Consider the following 14,397-nt stretch of genomic DNA (forward strand, 5'->3'; position numbering starts at 1 on the left):
GATTGGGCGGAGGGGAAAAAAAAAAACAAGGAAGCGTATTAACGTCCACTTTACTGAACACTCAAATCTTATTGGCTTCTACCAAGAAAAGTAAATTAGAAAAAAAAAAAGTGCAGAAAATCCACTCTTCATTTTGAAATGGAAAAACCAAAAGCTATCAAAGAATTGTACAGCTGAAACTTCACAGAAAACAATTGCAGACTTTTCATAACTTAATCCACTTCCACACGTTCAATTGTACACAGAGCCTGCGGCTGAATGCTACAGAGCACAGTAGTATGAAATCAATCCAACGTTAGAAACCAAGCTTCACATTCCAGCATTAATAAATACATGCAACCATATTTCTGCATCACTAGCTAACAAAAAGAACCCATAGCTGCTCTGAATACAACTTAGCTTTGAAGGCTTTCGCCGTAACGATCACAACGAACGATATAATCAGAGTGTGGTTGAAGAAGCGTGTTTAGAAAAGAAACAAAAAGGCTACCGGTGCAAGAAATCACATGACACTTGTCCAATTTCTGTTTAAAGCGTGTCAGAGAGCAGAGGTGGGTAAAGTACGGCTCATGGGCCTTGTGGGGGCCCGCTGGAGCATTTGATCCGGCCCGACATGCAATTTTAAATCAAATAAAACCTCAGTGGTGGAACTGTTATAAAAAGCCCAAATAAAAACAGAACCCACTAAGACTTATAGTTTCAGTAATAATAAACATTTGTTCAAATGTCACATTACGTTTAATCAATTTGGTAAAGCCCCCAGAGGACTTACCCACCCGCCATTACCACTAAAAGATGTGTGTGTATGTGTATGTATATATCAAAACAATGTATCAATATTTATGGTCCACTGTGACACTATTAGAATTGTGTTGGCCCATTTATTGAAAACCAGCTGCAATAATCTCAGTGTTCAAAACTCTATCAACAAAAATGTTGAACAATGTTGCTTTGTTTAAAAACCCCAAAAAAAACAAGTGTGCAAAGACAAATATAAAAGGTGGGACATATACAAAATCATAAATTAGCTTTTCATGCTATTATTATTGTCATACAATCGTGAAACTGGTGGCCAGACAGGAGCACGTTTTTTTTTTGCTTTTATTGCTCAAGAGCAATAAAATATAGCTTTCATACTTGCTTGTAGTGTTTTTTTTTGTGTCAAATTCTAAATGTTTTTGATTAAGTTGGGAGTGGCACGTGACTGCAGTAGCTGCCCAGAAAAAGTGACGCTAGCAGTCCAACAGTATTTATTACTTCTAAAAGCATTGATCAGTCATTAGTGGCCCACACGTTGGGAACAACTCCGAATGTATATCGCATTAAATCTGCAGTGTTAGCCGGCTCATGTCAATAATGGAGGATTGTTGCCAACATGCCTCCAGAGGGACCACGTTACATTACATAAACAGATCTTTCTTCACTCCATTTCGTCAGCACACACCGAAGGGCACAACTCAGCACTCATGAAACTTTTATAAAGCAGATATTTAGAGCACAACGAAAAGAATAAGGAGCGGTGCCGTGTTGCTCCATGTGTGTACAATACCAAACGTAGGGTTAGTTTTTTTTTTTTTTTTTTTTTTTTTAAATTGGGTCCTGTACAGAATATACTTGGAACTGCTAAGACAAATGCAACCGGTGTGCAATGTGTAAAGCTGCATTTTTACACAACAAGGTACCCACTTGACTCATTTTGTGATACTGCTTTTTGGACTCAGGTGAAGTATTTCCCCAAATTAAATATATATATATATATATATATATATATATATATATATAGATTGAATAAGACAATAATATTCATTTTACTTTAACATATACCACTAAAGAGAAAAATCAGTGAAACTGAGGATGAGGATTTGAATCAGTGGTGTCTTCAATTTTTTCCGTAGCTGTATATAGGCGCCCTCCGATACTCATAATAGGTGGCTGGTGCTCTCTGCAGTTAAGTAAATAAAAGCTCCTGGCCACTTTGAGGAAATAACAGTAAAAATAAGGAAGAATAGACAATGGCCGCGTTGACTTTGCCACCTCTCCCTGTCCTTTCGCCGCTGCTGTGGTGCAGCAGAGTTCTCTGCCCTAAGTTGTCACGGAGACACTGTTAAGATGAGTTAGATGACGCAGGTTTTACGATAAGTGACGTGCCATATGTGGTTTAGCATTATTTCTTTTAGAAGAGAAACTGGATGTAAAAAAAATATATATATATGTAGTCTACCCAAGTTGTTTGCAGCGCTGTCGTTCTCTACCAGGAGAAAGAGTGAAGTCCGGTAGGTACTGTGTGGTAGAAAAAAGCAGCTTTGCACAAGTGGTTTCCATGGGAAGTGGCCTGCGTGGAGCTGCCTCTAATGACCTGCTAGCGTGACGGGAGGACTGGATTGATTGGCGGCTGACGATGAGCAGGGAGGTGGAGAAGGATTTAGGGTGGGCAGAAGTCGGTGAAGTAAGGATGCTGCAAAGCTTCTTCTGCGGAGATCCTCTGGACCGGGTTACACTTCAAAAGGTTCTGCGTGGGAGCACATCAAAGGTGGTCACTAGACGTTTCTTAAGGTTGTTACAATGTAGTCGCAGAACACAGACGTCCAAACCTTTTCTACCGAGTGCCACATACAGACAAATGGAGGAAGAATGGGGTGGAGGTCACTTAACCTTGTGTTTATGAAACATGCTAAAACCAAATTTAAAATGTTGTAGGTTAATATATGAGCAGTTGAATATATTAGAAGAAGAAGGGGGGAAAAAAAAAAAAAAAAAAAAAAAAAAGTCCAAATCTCAGGTTTGCGTTATCAGGTGGATTTTGGACCCCCCACTGTCTGTGAAGCGCAGAACTTGAACCGTACCTGGAGTAGGTCTCGACCTGTGCTACTGAGTTTGGGCACCACGTTGACCAGTGAGGTGGTGGCTGGATACAAAGGATATGGCTGCAAAGACAGGGAGGACGTCTTCAACGTGGTGTTCACACCGCACACGACACAGCATTTAATTAATGCACTACCTTGTAATCTGGTAGCTTGGTCATCGTCTGCCACTGTTCTTCCGTGGGCGTTCCTAACAACGTGTCGGACGGTTAAAGAAAAACGGAACAAAGGCTGGATTTACGCTGCAAATGTGGATAAAAATCCCATGTGGATCGGATATCTGCCAATGTGAGTGTAAATCGAAATCACTAGACATTCAAATATTGTGTAAATATGCTACATGAGAGGTGTCTCCATCCTTGAATAAGCAACATAATTGCACATGGCGGCCAGTAGAGTAATGAGGAAGTTACGGCCAGTATTAAACAACGGTGGAAGAATCAGCTCAGGCCAACTAAACTGAATGTAACATTCCTTATTTGTATTATTTATGTATTGTTTACTTCTGTGTTGCCACTGCCTGCAGTTGACCCTTGTGGAGTTATTGACGTATTTGGGCATCTGAACACGTTTCATCTGTTGTGTCATATTGCGTATGTGTTGCTTAAAATGTACAAGGAAATAGAAAAAAATTAAAATGGATAAAGACATTATAGTACATCAATTTTTTGGGGGGACCTGCAGTGTAAATCCAGCTAAAGTGGTGTCATCAATACTAAATCAGCACATTGAGAAAAAAGATATCTGAAGATTCTTTTCAACTGGTCGTCCACGTCGTTCCCAGGAAATAAAGGCCTTCCGGCATTAGCGAGCTCTAAATCCAAAGACAACATATCACAGAAATAATACAAGTTTGTATCAAATATCATTCCTTTGCAAATGATAATGTTCACTTTTGATGGAGGTATTCATATAACAATATGTTTATTGGGCTTGTTGTTTCTAACATTGCTAACCTTAGTAAGCTGCAAAGGTTTGGGAAAACCACTCAGTGTGACTCAGTGCAGTGCTACACTACTACCAGTATAATTTTAAAAACATTTTACCATTCATACCAGTGTCAGTCAAAAATGAGCATCATTAATTGTTGCTACTGATGGTTAGTTAGACTGTGCTGGTGTACCTAAAGAAGAGTCCAGTGAGTGTGTGGGTGGGTGCGCCTACATTGAGGACTGACTATACCTGCAAATATGCAACCAGCAGACCACATGTCGATGGAGGTAGAGTAAAGTTTAGCACCAAACAGTACGTCTGGGGGTCGGTACCACAACGTCACTACCTGCATATACACACATCACACACACACACACAACGTGATCAGTCCTGCAAATTCAAGTGAGTTCTGAGTGGACTCTCCTCTCCTACGTAGCATGCACTGCTACGTGCAACTCCCCTCGTTTTTTCATGTCAACTGCCTGCGGTGGTGTGTAGAGCCTTTGACATTTCGCTGAGCGAGTGCAGTCAAGTGCAGCAGAGAGAGCAAAGACATTCAATCACAAAAAGCTTCCATTTGCGCTGCTGCTGAAAGGAGCACCAGTGTTTTCATTCAGCAAAAATGTACAGTAAATAATAGTGAAACATGACAGAGTAATAAAGTCTTTTTTTAAATGTTTGTGTGTGTGTGTGTGTGTGTGCATGGGGGTTGCCTTTTGAACACCTGTTAAAAAATAAAAATACACTCCCTAAAAATCCAGACATTTTTTTCTGTCTAGTTGATCATTTCTATAATGCTTTGATGTTTATCCAACCCTCTCATAGGATTCCATTTTGACATTGAGTTTACTGTGCCTTTTCCACAAATGACTTCTTTTTAGGCTTCTGATTGGGAAAAAAAGAAAGAAAAGAAAAACTAAGACCCACGTTTTTGAATAAAGGGAGAAAAAAATGAAAACCTTTTAAACTTTTAACATTTGATTTTAACATTTTATAATCCCTTCAGTAGAAATTCAAATGACACTGTTCTATGTATTTATATGCTGACCCCACACAGAAGAGTATTGAAAATATACTGTATGTCTACTTATTACAAATATAAGAAAAATGCCTATGTACAAAAAAATAAAATAAAAAGCCTCCCTTTTAATTGCATACCTCTTATAAACACCTGGCACTCTCTGCAGTTCAGTAAATAAATGCACCAGGCAACTAATTGAAGAAATATGGCATTCTGACACCTCTGTGTGGGAATGATTCATTAAAAACCGTACATTTTATTGACAAAAGCTATTTTATTGCAACATAAGCCATTGGACATGTGCACATTTACATCTTGTAATGATTTCAAAGGGTGGTGAGTTTAAGATGAAGCTAGTTAGCGACTAGCGTGCTGCACATTAGCTTACCTCAGCTGAGTAACACCTCACGGGAATGCCGAACGCTCGAGCAAGCCCAAAGTCAGCCAGCTTTAACTCGCCATTCTATAAACACAAACACGACTGAAACACATGTACCATATTATACATATGAATAATTCCAGGTCAACTCACTCTGTTGATGAGGAGATTCTGTGGCTTTAGATCTCTGTGAAGAACATTGCGACTGTGACAGAAAGCAAGTCCTTTCAACAGCTGGAACATGAACGACTGCAAAGAAGAAGAAAGGCATTGACACACACACACTGACACTGATTTACATTCCATGGCTCGAGTGACACAATCGCATAAAGAGAAACAAAAAGAACGCTTCAGATCGTTAGCAGAACTCAGAGGTGTCTCGATCATTAAATAAGCAAAATAACTGCCAGCGGCAGCCAGCGGAGCAATGTGGAGACCAACTAAATGCTACGTAAAGTTGAATATTTCTATGGTTTAACTATTATTGTTTACTTCCATGTTGTCACTGCTTACTGTTGATAATTGTGTAGTTATTTATGTGCAATTTGGGCATCTGCGCATATAATTTCTTTCAGGTGTTCCTTCAGTGCAAACACAGCCATATCAGATACTTTGTGCGGTTTTTGAAATGTAAAGGGAATAAAATCTAAATTGGGCACTTGACCATCCAGGGTAAAACCAATCCATAAATCTGATTTCTCACCTTCACTGTTTCAGGGTCTAAATCTCCATTGCAGCTGTCAAAGTACTTCTTCAAATCCTGTTGTTAAAAAAGGTTTATATTAGCTGAACTGTTTACAAGTGGTCAGATTTGAGTTTCTCTCACCTGGTCACAATATTCAAAGACCAACGTTAGCTTTTTGTCACTGTGCAACACGTCGTGTAGCCTGCAGAGGACAAAATTATCCTTTAAACCATGAAATTGCAATTTGTGTTCAAATTGCGTGTACATGCTGAAGAGCGGACAGAGAACTGAAATGCTGTAGAATAAATTTAAATGTGGGAAATGCAGAATGTGAACCTAAATAATTTCAAAAGCTGAATTATAGGATATAAGTACATTTTTGGGGAGATGGTTTAAAATGTCTCCCTTAATTTGCGAATGTTCTCATTGAAAACGTGGAATTGTCCCCTACCCAAAAAAGAAAAGGAGACATTTTGGTTAGGAAGTTAAAGAGCAATTTTAAATGGGTGAGAAAAAGTGAATTTGAAGTTTGTTTCTTTTTTTGTGTGAAAAATGTGCCCCCCCCTCCCGAAAAAAATAAAATAAAGCAGGACTTGGGGTAATTTTACTGATTGCGGAATTGTGACTTTGAGGTGATTATTTAATATTTCTCCATTAATTTGAATGGTGCTCTTGTGCATTGATGCAATTCTGGTTCTCAATGACCCTCATGCCCTGTATAATAATAATCTAAATGCACTGACCTGACTATGTTTTTATGCTTGAGCTCCTTCAGCAGGCAGATTTCTCTCAGGGCAGAGCTTGGCACGCCCTGCAGTGGGTGGAATGAAAGTGGTTAGCATCGCCGTGCTAGCTACTAGTATGCACCGATAGATACAGACGTTTTAATTCAAACACAAACCTCGTCGTCGTCGTCCAAACGGACTCGTTTCAGGGCCACTATTTCGTGGGTTTCTCTGTTTTTAGCCTTGAATACGGTCCCGTATGTGCCTGTGTGGAATTAGTTTGACAAAATAAATCGTCATATTTAGCTGACATTGAATGGCACAGCTGAGCTATTAGCATGCTAGCTAGTTAGATAATCTTCCCGAAGATGACAAGAGTTACACAGAGACATATGTACCATCCATAAATTATTCACAAACACATTACATGAATCTCCCCAATTGGCTATAAATGACTAAATCTGGAATTACAGCAAGAAAACGACATCAAAATGAAGCTACCGTCAGCTAACCGATAAACTACATCGATGCTACAACAAGCAAATGAGCGTTAGCTGATCTTGACGTGGAAAGAGATATAATTAAAAAAATATACCCTCGCCGATTTTTTCGAGTTTTTCATATTTCTGCATGGTTGCCCTGTTTTAGCCAGCTGATGAGTAGCCAGCGGAACAACCCAGTGACCAAGTCCCGAATTTAGTGGGGGGGTTATGTTGTGTTTGCTAGCGTTAGCTTCACGCTAGCAACACTTGCTGCACTGTACAATCGAGATTGTTAGCCCCCTATAGACCAAACTATGTATTACAACCACATTTTTAGTTGATTTAATACGATTAAAAACATAATATATAAAAAGTATTCCAATATTTTAAGAGATTAATTTTCCAAAAATAAAAACATACACTCACAATATGATTTAAACATTTTTATTCACAACAGTCATGTACAGTATCTTAGCTTTGAGATAAACTATTTTTAAAAATCTTAAGGACATCGTAGTAGTGGGTTTTTTTCTTGTTATTTTTTTTCTTATTTACAGTCTGGTCTAGCTGTTCCGCTTAAATTAAGAACAATTTGTCCCATCATAATTTATCTGTCTGAGCGTGGTTCATTTCTGCCCCTCAGCTCTTTGTCTTCGGATCAGGTCGGAATAAAGGCCGCCTCGGCCCAGCAGTTCAGTGTGAGTTCCAGCCTTTAAAAAAAAAAAAAAAGGTTTTGACGAATTAGTCAGACACTTTAAACACCTGCATAATTAACTGAACAACAATGACTTGACTTCAGACATTTTTTTCACCAATCAATGCAATTCTGTGAACGTTTCGCCCAACTCACTTCGACGATGCGCCCGTTGCTCATGACGCAAATGAGGTCGGCAGCTTGGATGGTGCTCAGGCGGTGGGCGATGATGAGCACCGTGCGGCCCCGAGTGGCCCGGTCCAGAGCCTCTTGCACCACACGCTCCGACTCGGCATCCAAGGCGCTGGTGGCCTCGTCCAACACCAGGATGCTCGGATTCTTGATGAGGGCTCGGGCAATGGCGACGCGCTGTTTCTCCCCTCCCGATAACGTCACCCCTCGCTCACCTGCGATTTAAAGGAAACATACAGTATTATGGAAAAAAAAAATTTTTTTAATGGCTTGTACACAAACAATTCAGCCTCTGGAGTGCCTCGCCATCCATCAAGTGTGAAATTCAACAACCAACTACATCTTTTATCTGCCTCTTTCTGACAATGTGTCTGTAAGCGAGTTGTTATTTATATAATAACCACCTCCCTCACCATGTTTCACCCACAGCATGACCAGTTAGGCTGTGAAGATTCAGAGCCACCTTCAAGCAGCAGCTACAGTCCTGCCCCAGACTACCCTGTCTGAAACAATATGATGCAGAGGCATTATCATACACAAACGCCCACATTACCCACTGGTGAGACGTCCTTGCTATCAAGTCAAATCCCAAAAGGTAAGCAGAGCTGCATTGATTTTTAGTGGCGAACAGATTAATGATACCAAACAGTGTTAGCTTCTAAAACCGGCACATACAGCACTTGATTCCTTGGTGAAGTTGTGGATGCGGTGGCTGTGGGGGGGGGGGGGGGGGGGGTTCTTTGTGTTTGGTGATGTGTCCATGCATCACATATATACTGTGTAGTCATGTATGAAGTTCTGCTGCCCTCCACGAGTCAAAATGCTTTTAGTGTCTTCATCGCCCCACAGGCAAGCTCTGTTCCCGCAAGTGGATGCCACTTAAGTCACAAAGCTCAGGCTCTACCTCAGGTCGTCACGGTAACAAAAGCCAGACTCGCAATTGACCCAGCAGCATATGTGATGGGGAACAAAGTCACATACAGTACATGAGACACGGGCAGCCCATATGAAAGGATTAATTTCAGAGAAACAAAATACAGGGTGTGTAAATGTTCTAGAATTTTTTATCCTTAGGGCATTTTGATGAAAGAATGTCACAGACATGTAATTAGGACACAGGGGGATGGTTTTGAATAGTGCCCTGCAGCTGGGTGTACAAACTGACACTACAGTATGTTGATTATTCCAAGGGTCTAATCTGGGAAGAAAACAAAATGTCAACAAAATACTAATAATAATTTGCACACGAGCGGACAAGTTATGAAAAGGTCTTGTACCGAGCACAGTGTTGTAGCCGTCTGGGAAACTTGTAATGAAGCGGTGAGCGTTGGCTTGCTTGGCAGCCTCAAAGACCTCGGCGTCGGTGGCCTCGGGCTTCCCGAAGCGGATGTTCTCCATGATGGACGCTCCAAACAAAACGGGCTCCTGTGGAGGAGAACACGACACAGTTGAAATGAGACTAATTATGTGAGGTCATTGTAATCATTTGTTGCTTTTTCCTCATATAGTGGCCATCTACAAAAACAAACGTGTATATAAAATGTTTTTGTCCAACACCTCACTAAAGTGGAGTATACACATATCGATAACCGAGCATAACTTCAACTTCAGCCTAACTTTTCCTCTCTGTCGATCAAAGTCAGCAAAGGCCCAATATTTTCTCCTGAGGAGTAAAAAAGAGGCATCTATTTGAAGTGAGGATTTTATTTATTATTTAGAATTAATTTTGGCATAAATTACAGCAAAGGTCCCTATGAGAGGAAAGACAGCATACGGTGTTTTTTCAACAAAATTTGAAGATGATTCTCTTTTACTTGATTGATAAATCCAATAACTTGTCCCCTGAGCCAGCAGAGATCAAGGGTTCGAATGTCGAGTCCGTCCAACATTACTACGCCGCTCGTCGGGTCGTAGAAACGCTCCAATAAGGACGCTACTGTGGACTTTCCTAAAATAAATAAAACAAGACATTAGGCACATTTTTGTACAGTTCATAGCCATTGTTCATTGAGAAGTTACCTCCTCCAGATTCCCCGACAATGGCAATTGTTTTGCTAGGTGGAAGCGTTAGGTTGAACCTCTCCAAAATTTGATGGCCAGGTCTTGTCGGATAGCTACAAATATAAACCATGAGAGAGAAATCAAGACCCCGAATGCTATGTTCTTATGTTTCAGTTCCCCAAATGTCTTGATGAATGTTCCGACCTGAATGAAATGTTGAGAAAATCAACTCTTCCTGTCAGAGAATGATACGGGATGCGTCCCCCGTCAGAAAGAGGGATGGAAGGCTTCAACGACAAATATTCAAAAACACGAGCGCCGGCGCTTGTTCCTCTCACCATCTGGGGAGAATATATGGAAGCAATGAGTGTAGACCAAAGGCAGAAATCTACTTGCATTTTACTAGAATTCACTTACTTGTCCAAAAAGGATAGATATGCTGGCTAAGGACCTAGCAATAATCATTTAAAACATGTTAAAATGTCTATTATTTAGGGCATATTCATCTGATGAGATGTGTCTTTTACCTCTGCACTGTCTGTGAAGCAACCAAGAAAGACATGAGGTCTCCGGGTGACATTTCATTGCTCGAAATTAGAGTTCCTCCTGCGAAAATAGTTCCGAGAACAATGCCTGCAACGACACGTTAAAAAAAATGAGTTACAAAGGCATAACGTATCGCTTATTGGTTAAATTGAACAGACTCACAGTTTAGGGCAATGTTTGAAAGTCCTTGGAAAACTGCTATTCCGGTCCCGAGATTTTCATTCATTTCACAAGATTTTTCAACTTCGTATGCATACAACCTGGGAGAAATTTGGTGGAATTGGAAAGATGCTATCTTAACATTTGGAGTAAATCAAATCTAACGCTGTTCACTTACTGTAGCTCCCGTTCTTCCATGGCAAAGGCCTTCACTGTTCGTACATTACCGAGAGCCTCATCCGCCACTCCGGTTGCTTTGGCAACCTTCAAGGAAACACACAATAGTTAATAGTTACAATTCTTTTCTCAACTGATTTAGATTAGACACATGGAACTACAATACAGGTCCAAATGCATGATTCTTATATTAAACATTTAGTTGGTCTGTGGTGATTTTTTTCCATTGATTTAAATCTCACACCTCTCGTGTAGCGTATTAAGACCATATTGAATTGTCTGCTTTCGCGGACATTTAGACTTACAGTAGGTGTTTTTTAATGTTTCTATGTGTTATTTGGGCAGATACGGTCGTGTATATGTTACCGATTGGTGTATTTAGCTGATATCAAGTTGGCATTGACAGTGTTTCTCCGAGCTGTGGGTTTACGCTGAACTTGGCAGATATCAGAAATGTATCAGCTTTTTATCTACATTTAAAAGACCTCTGAAAAGATCCGACCAATTCCGTGCATTTGTTTTTCTTTTTTTTTTTGTATTTGTATTTACACCGCCCTGACGCAAATCAGAATTGTGCCATTTGAGAGCAAAAAAAATTCAATCGTGTCACTTGAACACAGTGTTAATCCAGCCGGTCTAAATTGCAAAAACAAGCTTCGCCTTACCTGTTCTTGAGCTAAACGAGAAAGTCTGCGGAGGAATGTGCCGATGAAAGCCCCTGCTCCGACAAGACAGGGAAGCACCACCACGGTCAAGCCTGTGAGTTTTGGGGAGATGACGTAAAGCGACACAAAGCACCCCACTGTCTGCGTGATACTCCGCAGACCCTGAAAGCATCAGTAAAATCAACAAATGAGACTTGTCAGCATGATTTTAACCACTTAAATAATACTGCAATTCCTAAAATAATGGCCTCCGCTCTAACAAACACCATGCCCCAATTAAATGGCAGTTGCGTCATCCAATTGAATAAATCAGAATAAGAATCAGCTGATGTTTGTTGCAGACGTTAAAGAGGGCAGGAAAGAAAGCTAGCGATCAGCTGGATAAAGTTATTAGCTGTACGCCATACATTTGTAGATCATCATAAACATACAAAAAGAAATTAACTATCGCATTTGAAAACAAAATAAGTGTAAAATGAAGTAAAACTAAACCACGATTTGAAGGCACCTGGCAGACGCATAATGGCGATGGAACGGGAAGGTTTTAGCAGAGCGATACTGTCACCTAATGTTGTTTTATAGCTATTAAACCTTTTTTCTCATAGGTATTATAATAGTGTTTCAATTGTTCCAGCTCCCCCGAGACCCTAATGAGGACAAGTGCTATAGAAAATGAATGGACGTGTAAATAACGGCCCGGAACCATAGGCTGCTGGTACTTTCTGCAGTTGAGTAAACAGAGCCCTGGCCACTATATGAGGAAAGAACGTATGTTTACGATATACCTGAGAGATGACCAACTTAAAGGAAGACTTGAACTCCTGAATGTCAGCAGTCAAGCGATTCACCAGTTGTCCGGTTTTGTTAGCGTCAAAGAAAGCCACGTCTTGCCTGAGAGACAAAAATTACATCAATGACGGGACGTGGTTTAAGTAAGTAGGCAGTTCGGAATAAATACCTTAGTAGGGATGCAAAAAGGGTTTTCCTCATGTCTGCCGCCACTCTTTCTCCCACCCTCGACAGCAGGATGATGTAGCCGCTTGTCAGCAAGCCCTGTTGTACATTTCCAGTTGTTAGAGCGATTACGGCAGTGTCATCAATGGGTCCTTTGTTTAGAATGTTTACGTACTTGGATGGCATACAGTCCCAGCAATTTAAAAGCAGGACCCCTTATCTCACGGACATAATTTCCGGTGTGTTCCCTCAGGTAGCGTGCTACGACATTCACTAGCTCCCCCAGCATCAGCGGGATTTGAATGTTTAAAATGGCCGCACCAAAAGCAAGCTGAAACGAAAACGATACATTAAGTTGATTATAACGCCATACATGTTTCATTATATTTACGTGCACTGTCTTACCATGACGGCACACGTGAGCGCAAACAGCTGAGGCTTCACGAACTCCCACAGGATGTGCCATTTGAACGCTGGACTTTTGGTCAAAGATTCCACCGGGATGTTGTTGTTCACGTCGGCCTCGCAGTACGCCGTGTAGCAGAACAGTCGCCCGGAGACCGTAAGCGCCGCCGGCGCAAGGATAAACCTCAGTGTCACGCCAGAGCGTCTGGACACTCGTGTGGCTGACTGTCGCACGGCTCTCTGAGCGATGCTCCACAAGCGACTGGCGACATTCCCATGTTGCTGCGAGGCGTTGAATCCACTGGGCCCTGATGAGGAATATAATCTGGATACGAAATGAAATGATTACATTTCTAAAGAAGTATAAGGGATAGACGAATATCCATCCATTTTCTGTAAGGCAACTGTCCTCATTAGGACCACAGGCGATATGAAGCCTATCCCAGCTGACTTTGGGTAAGAAGCGAGGTACAATCTGGAGTAGTCACTAGTCAGTCACAGGGCACATATAGACAATCAAGCATTTACTGTAACATTCACACCTATAGACAACAACCCTAACGTGTATGCTTTTGGACTGTAAGAGGAAGCCGGGCCACCCAGAGAAAACCCAACCAAGCAAGGGGAGAGCATGTAAATTCCACATAGGAGAGCCTGAGCTGAGACCTCGCAACAGTGAGGTAGATGGGCTAACCAGTAGGCCACCGTGCTGCCCAGAAAAATATCATGACTAAAATTAATTGCCAATATATAGACATTTTTTTCTATATTCTTACACATATTAATGGACAGTATGAGCAAGATAAAATTTGACAGCACCCCAACTCTAGACTTTATTAAAGCATCGATTTTTTTTTTTGGGGTGTAAAATGAATACAATAATGATTGTACTATGAAGTAACTCACAGAAGATACAAATTCTTCAGTAATTATTATTCTATGCGTAGTTAATAAACTACAACTAACTTAAGTATTTCAGATATTTTCTGGAATATTTTATATTGGCTTACTTTTACATTTTGGTCCTGATTGGTAATCATTTCACTGAAATAGTTAAAAAGTTAAATGAAATATTGAAAATGTTAGATTGGCTGATTCTTTAATTCACTTTTTTCCTCAATTATTGGATTATAAAAATTCACAATTGCACCTTACCCTTTAAGCATATAATAATTATAAATAATAACATAGACTTAATCTAGAGGTTTCAATTATAGATACAAGTAAAATGCATACGAGCCTGTTATCGATTGAGCAAAACTGGTTCAGGGGGCAACAAGCACAAACTGTCATTAGCTAAACATGCAAGCGGGTCATATTACCAACCGTGAATATTTCCATAAACCAGACGTTTTTTTGCATTGCAGATGTAACGACAGCAACCGCACCGGTGCGGAAAAGCGTAATCTACAACAATACCACATTTTAAAGCCTTTATGTATATATAGAAAAAGATAAGATTGTTATCCTGGGACTATAAGTGCGCCGCCATATTGAAATCACCCAGAATGCACTTCT

At 40.5% G+C, this 14,397-nt stretch overlaps 2 protein-coding genes across 4 annotated transcripts; both read right to left on the minus strand.

Moving 5' to 3' along the window:
* Positions 1-33: 33 nt before the first annotated feature.
* On the minus strand, positions 34-7,395 carry cdk5 (cyclin dependent kinase 5). The gene is made up of 12 exons (XM_061796505.1): positions 7,200-7,395; positions 6,781-6,869; positions 6,623-6,690; positions 6,021-6,081; positions 5,898-5,954; positions 5,348-5,443; positions 5,204-5,278; positions 4,044-4,140; positions 3,606-3,675; positions 2,999-3,059; positions 2,844-2,924; positions 34-2,509 (listed from the first exon to the last, which is right to left on the minus strand). Exons 1-12 carry the CDS (start codon positions 7,234-7,236, stop codon positions 2,423-2,425), a joined length of 879 nt encoding a protein of 292 aa, XP_061652489.1. The 5' UTR covers positions 7,237-7,395; the 3' UTR covers positions 34-2,422.
* A 121-nt stretch (positions 7,396-7,516) lies between these two features.
* Positions 7,517-14,377, minus strand: abcb8 (ATP-binding cassette, sub-family B (MDR/TAP), member 8). 3 transcript variants are annotated; one of them, XM_061796503.1, is made up of 16 exons: positions 14,206-14,377; positions 12,880-13,204; positions 12,650-12,805; positions 12,479-12,573; positions 12,306-12,411; positions 11,521-11,682; positions 10,857-10,942; positions 10,682-10,779; positions 10,501-10,606; positions 10,391-10,424; positions 10,178-10,314; positions 9,992-10,086; positions 9,787-9,920; positions 9,250-9,397; positions 7,937-8,187; positions 7,517-7,796 (listed from the first exon to the last, which is right to left on the minus strand). In XM_061796503.1, exons 1-16 carry the CDS (start codon positions 14,301-14,303, stop codon positions 7,713-7,715), a joined length of 2,115 nt encoding a protein of 704 aa, XP_061652487.1. In that variant the 5' UTR covers positions 14,304-14,377; the 3' UTR covers positions 7,517-7,712. The 3 variants fall into 3 exon arrangements, 2 of the variants coding, with proteins under 2 accessions (XP_061652487.1, XP_061652488.1); XR_009791682.1 differs by lacking the exon at positions 7,517-7,796 and adding an exon at positions 8,386-8,475 and having other exon boundaries at positions 8,048-8,187; XM_061796504.1 differs by lacking the exons at positions 10,391-10,424; positions 10,682-10,779; positions 10,857-10,942; ... (4 more) ...; positions 12,880-13,204; positions 14,206-14,377.
* Positions 14,378-14,397: the final 20 nt, after the last annotated feature.

Source organism: Phyllopteryx taeniolatus, chromosome 14, assembly GCF_024500385.1.
Source record: "Phyllopteryx taeniolatus isolate TA_2022b chromosome 14, UOR_Ptae_1.2, whole genome shotgun sequence".
NCBI classification, from domain to species: domain Eukaryota; kingdom Metazoa; phylum Chordata; class Actinopteri; order Syngnathiformes; family Syngnathidae; genus Phyllopteryx; species Phyllopteryx taeniolatus.